Source organism: Syngnathus acus, chromosome 3, assembly GCF_901709675.1.
Source record: "Syngnathus acus chromosome 3, fSynAcu1.2, whole genome shotgun sequence".
Lineage (NCBI taxonomy): Eukaryota > Metazoa > Chordata > Actinopteri > Syngnathiformes > Syngnathidae > Syngnathus > Syngnathus acus.
Window position 1 is genome coordinate 13,656,850 of NC_051089.1, and position 10,213 is coordinate 13,667,062.

At 40.7% G+C, this 10,213-nt stretch overlaps 1 protein-coding gene across 2 annotated transcripts; it reads left to right on the top strand.

Annotated features, from left to right (window-relative positions):
* The first annotated feature begins 1,959 nt into the window (after positions 1–1,959).
* On the top strand, positions 1,960–9,157 carry rbpms2a (RNA binding protein, mRNA processing factor 2a). 2 transcript variants are annotated; one of them, XM_037247660.1, is made up of 8 exons: positions 1,960–2,478; positions 3,821–3,898; positions 5,215–5,253; positions 5,420–5,482; positions 6,406–6,556; positions 6,911–7,074; positions 7,697–7,769; positions 8,139–9,157. In XM_037247660.1, the coding sequence occupies exons 1-7, from the start codon at positions 2,425–2,427 to the stop codon at positions 7,760–7,762; spliced, it is 615 nt and encodes a 204-aa protein (XP_037103555.1). In that variant the 5' UTR covers positions 1,960–2,424; the 3' UTR covers positions 7,763–7,769; positions 8,139–9,157. The 2 variants fall into 2 exon arrangements, with proteins under 2 accessions (XP_037103555.1, XP_037103556.1); XM_037247661.1 differs by having other exon boundaries at positions 1,961–2,478; positions 6,911–7,059.
* The last annotated feature ends 1,056 nt before the right edge of the window (positions 9,158–10,213 follow it).

A 10,213-nucleotide genomic window follows, 5' to 3' on the forward strand; every position in this document is an offset into this window, starting at 1 on the left:
AATGTAAACCTAAGTAATGTTAAAATGAAAGAGTCGAGCTAGATGCATGTAGATTACACACTTTTGAAATAACAAATTTGTTCAAAGCAATGAATGATACTCAGCTACACTTCCATTTAAAGGTTTGCACACAGTCTCTCATTCAATAGCAATAGAAAGTAATATTGTAACACTCAAGATCACCTTTTAAAGGTTTTGTTTGGTCTTGTCTCCAACTCGTGACCTGACCTGCTTTTCTTCAATTTCCTTAAGTATTAATTATTATTAATGCAATAATAATGAGAAATCATTTGGCCAAACATTAATTGTTTGCATGTTATGCTTTGAAAAGGTTACAGACTGTTTGGCTGTCAAATGTATTCAAAGAAAATAAAAATCAAAGAGAGAATGTTCTTTTGGCTGGTAGTGGATGTAAGATCATGATTTCTCATAATAATTAACGATGTAAAAAATGGTAAGTAGTGACATAATCTCAAAGTGTTGTATGTCTGGGAACGTCAACCCAGTTAAATAAGAAAAAAAAAAACATTAGAAACAACCTTCAGCATGTTATAATGCAGTTGCACAGACGGCATACCAAACAAGGAGCATGATTTGCACCTTTTTATACAAATATTGCATCGGATGAACAAATGTTTATTTAACATTATAAAACACAACATAAAAAGCGCCCCAAATTTATTTTAGACAGCATATCTTTCACCGAGGTTTTGTTGCAAAACGTATGATGAATGGCTTCTCATTTGAGCTGCCTCAAGTAGACACGCACGCACGCACTCGTCCACATCGACCACATTAAATCCATGATGACTTGCCTATTTTTAGACGAGATGCTTGCAGAAGGCCAGCAACACTGCGGCCCCTCCTCGTCCTGCAGGTCTGATTGTGTTTCCACACAAAGTCCGGAAGCTGTCTGGCCTTTTCGAGCTGATCGTTGGGAGGAAACACACTGCATGCCGGTCGGGCACATGTCCAGGTCCAAGTCCACGGCCGCGTCACTTCACACACAGGCCCTTCTCTCCTCGTGTAAAACAGCATTGTTGTTATCCTTCAGGAACTAAAAGAATGACAGCTCAATCGGCGTGTTGTGTTTTATGAGTCAAAGAACGAACATGTGAACGAGAACGCATAAAATACATTTGGGAAAATATTTGGACGAATGTACAGAGAGCATTCTCTATATTTATTAAGTAAAACACAAATATTTATTCATGGAATACAGGGTAATTTTATTATTTTTAATATAGCTGCTCGGAAAGTCACTGTGCATTACATTTGTATTATCAGACGTTTCAATTTGGAATTCACACACGTATGAAGCACACGTTCTGTATTCTGAAACAGCGCAGATAATAAAAACAAAAGTGCACACTTTGTTTATTTTATAATATAACATACTGTATTGTGTATTATCTAAACGTATAATATCAACATATTCCTCTATATTTTCATATTTTTGCTATGAATCATAAATAATAGAATAACAAAAAGAACAATACGTCTTGAAATCACAATTAGGATACATTAGTAATTGGACAAACTAAGAGCCAGATGAATATATAAGCCCGTTGTGACCAATGTTGTAGTTTTCCTCCATGTACAGGACATTAAAATGCCATGTTAAATTTTACACACACAAAAATGCTACCTTTAAATTCACCACCGCGTGCACTTTAACTAAAATGAAGTCATGCAATAAAAATAATCTTTTCCACTGTTTTTTATTCAGTCTACGGGTGCGCTTTTTCTATTATTCTGAGGTAAGACTATATTATTATTATTTTTCTTTTCTCAAAAGAGATCTTAAAAAATCCCAAAGAAATTGTTAGTGTCCCTAATAAAGTGGCAGTGTCAACGGTGCCAGCCTATTGGCTGAGCGGGTGAGGGAACGCCGACGAGGGCGGGGCGAGGCGAGGCAGTGGGGGCGGATGGCACAGCTGAGGCGCGTCTACAGCCTGATTGCGTCCCCGCACACACACATAATTGATGACCTAATTGAGGAGCGGGAGGAGGAGAAAAGTTGACTTGTTCCTCCTGTTCAAATGTAGTCCCACAACTGAGGGCATTGATGTGACCGGAGAGGCGTTCAGCGTTTTACTTGCACTTCTTTCCCCCCGTCTTTCACCCTCACACACGGAGCACAAATCCACCGTCTCACCTTTAGTTTAGCGCGACTGCTTACTTTTCCGTCACTCCCTTGTTTTCTCCCCCTTCCCTTAACTTATTTTAGGGAGGGGAACGAACATTCGTCCTTTTCGAATCGAAGCTGTTCTGAAGAAGAAAACTAACGGTCAACTCCTTCACCCCCGCACCACGCCACTTCGAGTTGTGCGATCTTCACCGGACTGTCAAAGGAGCCGCAACCCACTTTGGGCCACTCTCACCCGGCCAGAACGCACTCGGCGCCGCGGCAGCATCTTCAACATGAGCCTCAAGACGGACCCGGAGCCCAACAACAATGTCTCCATGGAGGAGGAGGTCAGGTTCACCTTTTCCCCTCACTTTGTCTGTTCATTAAACCAAGTCAATAAATATCTCCGGAATTTTAAGGTTTTCTTTTCTTGAACTGAGCGCTGCTTTTCAAAATTGTATGAAATCGAAACTGGAACGATTAACTTTAAATCTGTATTTGACATAACTTGAAAATTGAAACATAATTTATAAGCGTGCGTTCTAGAGCCGCTCGTATAATAGTGACTTTTAATGGGTAAACGGCGTCTCAATCCTTAATTCAGTTTTAAGGATTTAGAAGAAAAAACTATTTCAAAACTGTTGCGACTACTGTGTGAATAGGAAGATTTGTTCCTGCTGCCAGCAACAATTGTTTCACAGTTTGGACTAATGAAGACACGCAGGAGGGGAGCGCTGCATCGGCCCTTTTGTTCGCCGAAACCCCCCCCCCCCCCTTTTTTTTTTTTTTTTTTGTTGATCTCAATCAAAGTTTGTGTGCTTAATTGTGACTCCCATAGATCAAGGAAAAAGGAAGTAGCTTTTACAAATATTGTGTTGATTTTTCATTTGTTAAACATGTGTAAGATGAGGATGCATTCTGGTTTACCTAAATATTCTAAAGCAATGGCTGTCTTAATTCATCCTCAGTTGTAATGGCAGCTGCTCAGGCATGTTTTTGGTTGTTGCATAGGAGGAAATTGGTGCTGCGGCACCTGAAAAATGGCCGAGCGGTGGCAGGGTAGGGGTCAGAGGAAGGAAATGGTGTCACGCTGCGAACTGTTGTCCAGCGCTGTTCCTCTGGCGGCCCCATTGTAGCAGAAACCTCCCCACCAGCTGAGAACTAATGGGCCCCGCGCACTGTTTGTTTCCACAGCCACTCTGGGCTTCACTTGGCATCGGCCTTCAATGAGCTGTGCACGCCCAGCAGGATGGGAGCCTTGTTTGGTTTTTGCTCATTTAGGGACATCACAATGAGTGTTCTTTCACTAAGGGTTGATTCATGGGTGACCTGCTTGTTGAAGTGTACAGCACTTTGTATTTTAGTTTGATTGTCCGGTTAGAGGAATGGTAATCCAAAAGTAACTTGCAATATTGTCAAGAGATTTGTCTAAACATGCTGTAATAAACACTTTTTTCTATAAGGGCCTCTTTGAAACTGGAGCGGTACAATTGCCGTTTTTAGCAGCTATAGATGTATTGACATGCTACTATGAGAGGTTAACAGATTTGATTTGGGCTCATTAAGTGACAAACGTTCTTAAGAGGAAATATAAAGTTGCAATTGTCTGAAGCTATTCTCGTGAGAAATTGTCAGGTTTAATCCGTACATGAAGTCTCATCTTGCTTTAACGATGACTCCAAATTTCAGGTACGAACACTGTTTGTCAGCGGCCTACCAGTTGATATCAAACCACGGGAACTGTACCTTCTCTTCAGGCCATTCAAGGTATGTCGAATGTTTGTAGTAAATCTGTGAAATAAGATTCAGCTAAATAAAGAAAATGAAGGTGATTTGTCTTAACCAATTAAGTTAGTTGGTTGGTTAGTTACATCTTTTAGTTTCATCATTCTAGATCAATGATTCCTGACCTGCATGGTGAGATCAGGAGTGATGCTATCTTTGTTAATTCATCCAACACAATAAGTTGCTGCAAATATTTCAGCAATCTGTTTAATTGAATCGACTTTTAACAATAAAGTAATCGTATAGATTCACTTTTTACCTTGGAGAGGTCCAAATATTCTATCAGCCTCAACAGCAATTCATTAATTTTTGCATTATTTCATGAAAACCGATTATCTTGATTAGTCAAAACAAGATGCAAATGTCTTTTACTCTGGAAAGCAAAAACTGCACCAGTAATTGAATCAGTTCAGAAAGGTTTGGATAATACAATGTTAATCCTTTTTGTGTGCTATTGTTTAATTGTTCATCATTTTTATCACTAAGCAATACCAAATAAAGGACCGTATAAATGGAAAATATTCAGTAGCAATTGCCCTATTATTTTTGTTGTATTGTTTGCGTTTTTTTTAATAACGTAAAATGAATGACTTGGTCCAAAGGTTGGGAAACACTTATCTAGATGTGCACTCTAACACGATTTGTTCAAACTGGAATCCAACAATCTCCCTAGTAATGAGTCCAAATATTTGCATATATGGAAATGAGGCCGCATCATTGTTCATCCACGGCTGTGTTCAGCGGGTTCCAAAACAGCCCTCCCACTTGTGTCCTAACTAACTAAATTGGAAGTGGTATCCCTCACACATGGATGATCCTGTGGAATGTGTAAATGAGTAATCCTCGTCACTGACCGACCGACCAACCCTGTGTGTGACCCAACTTGCTCACTGGAAAGGGAAATATTTTCTTCGACCGAATTGCGAAACGGCTTGAGTTTTGTTACAGTAGCTCCTCTGACATTGTTGCCGCCTGCCTGCCGACTGGCTGCAGGCTCCTTGTATGCTTTTCTTATGAGGTTTCAGGCAACTTTTTGCTTTCCAAAAATATCCGGTACAACTATGCTGTCAAGAATTTTCTGCAACAAATTAAATTTTTTCCCCAATAGGAACGCCAGTCAAGCTTACATTTTTCAAATAAGTAGTCTTAATGTTTGCATAAGAAATGCAACAGGAGCCATGCTGGCTGCAAACTGATCTCCAGCTGATGGCTGACAGAAGCAGGGCTCTCTTCCTTCATGCCTGAATTCCTTGCATGTGACTCCACGATGGATAATTGGCTGTCTTTCTTCTCTGCAGGGTTATGAAGGGTCACTGATTAAGTTAACATCAAAACAGGTGAGTCTCCATCTGATGCTAAAAAAAAAAAGCACTCCGACTCTTTTGGTAATGTTAGTGGAGGACTAGTCATTATTTGTCTGGTCTGTGTCAATTCCCTTTCCTATTTGATTTTGTTCTGTCAAATAAATGTGCTTGACGCCCTCAGTATTTTTTTGTCTTCCAGCCTGTCGGGTTTGTAACATTTGACAGTCGATCTGGAGCCGAAGCTGCAAAAAATGCTCTAAATGCAAGTATTCTGATTTATTACGGTCTCTTTTCAATGATTGATTTTTGTTGTTTTAACAAATGTAAGAAGAGACGGGAGTGTTTTGAAGGTCCTTTCCCATCCGTTTTCCAACAAGTCAACTCTCTCTGTCTTTTCATAATTCAATGGCAGGGACTTTTTTGGAAAGATGGGAGAATCCTGTAGCATTACGGTAGTTTACTTTGACCTTGATACACATCCATTTTTAGTCTGGTGTAGCTTTTCCTAATTTTGCATATCACTGCTTTACTATACTTGTTCTTTAGCCACGTTTTAGTGTTATTTGAACACATCTTCAGTAGAGTAACCTTATTTTTGTCACTCATAGGCCACGATGGCAGTGTCTAACACACATACACACTCATAGCCTAGCCTTCCTTATGAGCATCACCTCCTAGACACAGCAGATGGCGCACACACAAACACACTCAAAAGACTTCTCACTTGCATGTGGGCACAGCGCTTAGGGCACAAACACAAGCAAGGTAAAACCACCCCTACGATGCCACTTGGTCTTGTCGTCGGCCCTTTCCTCATCTCTCCTTCTCCTCCTGACTTCCTGTGGCTGGATTTTGTCCAGTCACGTGAGCTCATGGTTTCATTCTGAGGAAAGAGAGATGAAAGCGTTTGCAAATACTTTCAGGTTGTATCCTTCAGCATGTCCTTTGTCCTGATGTCCTCAACTGTTCTGCTTAACTGGGTGCAATGCAGTCAGGAAGAATATTGGCTGCATTCTCCATGTGAGAGCAGAACAGTGCCGGCCGGGCTCACGGGATATCGGAAGGATACATCCGAAGTATTGAAACATGGTTGTAGGAAAGGAGATGGCGCGAGAGTCAACTAAAGCCCCGCAATCTCAGCCCACCTCCCTTACGATCCAATGTCCCCCTCCGTTTCTCCTTCAGGGTATCCGTTTTGACCCCGAAAGCCCTCAGACCCTGCGCTTAGAGTTTGCTAAAGCCAACACGAAGATGGCAAAGAGTAAGCTGATGGCCACACCGAACCCCACAAATATCCACCCTGCTCTAGGAGCACACTTCATTGCACGGGACCCATGTAAGTTGTACGTACGGCTGCACCCTCTAGGCTCCCGTTCCCTCTCACTTGGCCAGTGTCGTCATGGCAGTACTGATATTTAAGTGTTTAACAAATCTAACACACCCTGCACATGCATGCATCTCAATTCTTTAGCCGCTTTGCTTTTCCGATGAATTAACGTTCTCAACCAACAGTCATCTAAATGGTTTTAGACATGGTAGTGAACAAACATGTTTCTTTTGCATTTGGTGAAACGGGGTATTTCACTCGAGTAAGATAAGATGACTGGCCACTTAGAGTGGTTGTAAAAACAATGTCAATTTTCCAGGCTTGCTGCATTGACCTTTCAACGTGTGCCGTTTACACCCTCAGATGACCTGACAGGGGCCGCACTGATCCCAGCCTCTCCGGACGCGTGGACCCCTTACCCACTGTACACAGCAGAACTGACCCCTGGCCTCCCTCATGCGGCCTTCACTTATCCTGCGGCGGCCGCCGCTGCCGCAGCCCTCCACGCCCAGGTGAGGGACCAACCGGTGTGTGTCTCTCTTCTATCTTGCACACTTCCTGATGTAAAATGTTCACTTTCGTTACGTATTTCCCAGTATCAATGATGAGCTTTCTGACATTGCTCTGTTCAATCAAAGGGATCTGCTATAGTGTTGAACTACGTAGTACTGAGCTTGTTTCACCTGTCAGTCATAGTAAGTGCTTTAAGTAAAGTCTAACATTTTCCTAAAAATTCTAAGCTCCCTGCTTTGCTGGCAGTGTCTAAGAAGGCTTAAAAAAATCATGTACCATCTGAGTCATTTCAAATGAATTGTTTGCCAATTCCATTTAATTATTTGAGCACAAGGGAGGGAATGCTACATCACAAAGCACAATGACTTGGGCCCTTGTGCTGGCCACTTGAGGCTGAGGAATGCTTGCTATTTACTTGGTCAAATACTCCTGACTTAATGTAGCCAAAATGTGTGCATTCGAAAAAGTTAAGAGGGGAAGGGTGCCGTCTAACTGCAATCTGAGATTTCAGAATTTTGCTCATGTTGTAACCAAACAAGACATTTCTGATAAGCCAATTACTTGACTTTAAAAGAAAAATAAACCCTTAGATCCAAGTTTTGAATCACCTCATTTTTGTCATGACTGTTTCTTTAGATGCGCTGGTACCCAACTCCCTCAGATACTTCCCAGCCTGGATGGAAGTCCCGCCAGTTTTGTTAGATACTTGGTGAGTGACCTTTTGTTAAACCCTGTTCAGATTTCACGATCCGCCTTTCTGTGACTAATAATCTCGTACAAGCTTCTCGACAGTAACAAAGAAATTGATCGCAAAATGCCAATTCATATTAGAACAAGAGCTTAAACAGGCTGGTGTTAAAGGAAAAGAAAGTCTAATAGAAATACAAACCAGTTTGGGCCTTTAGTTTTCAATTATTTTTTTTTTATTCATGTCGCTAGATTTTTTTCCACATTTAAGTTTTTTTATTAAAAAACAAATTATGTCTAAAAGACAAATTTATCAGTGCTTAACTGTAGACGCGTGTGTAGTGAACATGCAAAGTGTTACTTTGGGCTAACATGTTTTTGTTTTCTGCAGGCACCCGGAAACCACACCTTTGTCCAGTTGAAGTGAGGTTTGCCAAGCTCATTAATTTAATCAGGTTTATTTAATGGACAAATGTGCATTAGAATCAGTATTTATATCCTTGCCAATTGTCTTTTTGAGGGGGAGTCAGAGTAGAAAAAAAACATCTTGCTGTTGACAATCTCTTGTGCCCCCTTTTTTGCGGTACATCTTAGCACTTGATAGAACCTTTTGCAAGCTAGTCAAAGCTCCATGGCTCATCGTTGCTGAGGGGGGAAAAAAAAAACACCGCAAAGTTGTAGGAGTCCCAATGTGGCTTACAACTACCCTCAGAAGTGTGAAGACGTTGCATGTTCAAGTCTTTTTGGCATGAATTTAGAACAGTTCTGTGTATCCTAATTGTCTTAGTGTTGCCTCTTTCCTTTGGTCTGAGCAGCAAAACCTTTTGTTCCCGTAGCTCCTTGGCCTTAGCTCTGTCAAAGCTTGGCTTTTTGTTCAATGGCTTGTCTCGCATGGACCTTGTGAAGGCATCTTCTCGTTCTGACAATCCCATTCCCGTGATCATATCATTGTCATTATTTGACCAGAATAAAGTACAAGTATTTTTGTACTTTTTGTGTAATGTGTGTGTATATGCGTTTTTGTGCAACTAAATGAACATGTATACGTTGAATGTTTAGTTGTCATTTGTTTTTGGTGGTAATTTTTGTTCCTGTAATCCTGTTGGAATAGTTTTAGAGGAAGAAAAGTGCAATTTGTTTAATGGGAAGTGGGGGTATTTGTCCAAAAATAAATGCAAGTATTCTGAACATGGCATGTGCCGTTCTGCTAAAATGAGATTGCTGTGAAATGATCTTTCAGAATGTGAAACTGGACTACAAACTTTTGCGGGGGGCTGTTTTGAAAAAGCGAAGCAGGATTGGAAGAGGTCTAATTTAGTTTGTGGTTTAGAAACATGTTTGTCTCTGTATCTGCTGTGCATAAGGTGTAAACAAAAATACCCATCTTATGAATAAAAGAAGTGAATGCATTTCTTTAGTGATCCCTTATTTCTGACAAGCCACTTAGAAGATTGGAAATGCATACAATTTACTACACTGTATGGTCAGCAGATGTTTGTATCAATAATGAATCCGGCTATTTGTTAATGCACCAATGCATTAGTGTCTTTCTACCTCATGTGTGGGGTTGACCTCCTAAGCTGGTAAGACATTCTGCTCAACCAACCATAATGGCTCCAGGGATTGTTCTCAGTGTGGCGGCTGCCTAATTATGCTGCCCAACTATAAACATTTGCACTGTTCAAAGTTATAGATGGGTGCACATATACTTGTCATCAGTGTCTGACCATCATCCAGATCAGGCTGTCCTATTTGATTTGAGATCATTCAAACTGGACTGATCACCAGGAAATCAAAGATGTGATAGACAAGACCATTGTCCAATGGATCTGTTCTTTGGTGAGCCAATGTTGGTAGGAAAGTAAGCTTACTGCAACAAAACACACACAGGACCTGGATCAAACCGAAGACCTTGCTGTGAGATCTAGTTTAATTGAAAAGGGTTGAAAACAAAACTGCCGGCAATTCCTATGGACAGCATATTTACCCAAGAAATGCCCTTTCTTCTGTCCTTTGTGGAAATCTAAAGTGATGTGGTTCATTTAACTTGACTTTCACACTGATCTGGATTGACATGAAATCAATAGGTACTGCCAAGATGTGTGACTGGAAAGCGGACTATTTTCTTGCTCTTTTCTTTTCCCTCTCCAGCCTGACTTCAGCATGTTTAATCTTATGAGAGCAAAAACATCACAGATTAAAGTAATGTCTTAATGTATGTGATCTGTAAACAAACATCTGATTGCATTAGGAGACTTTTTTCCTATTTTGCACTAATAGTATATGCTCAAAAGTATGTAGAAAATGCACTTATTTCAAAATTCGAACACAAAAAAAGCACATTAGAAAGCTTTTACACTAACTTGGTTATACGTTTCAACGCGGCCGAGTAAATAAGGATGTTAATTCAGCTGTAAAAGCAACCATGAAGGCGAATGAGACAGCTCCGATGTTTTAGTGAAGATC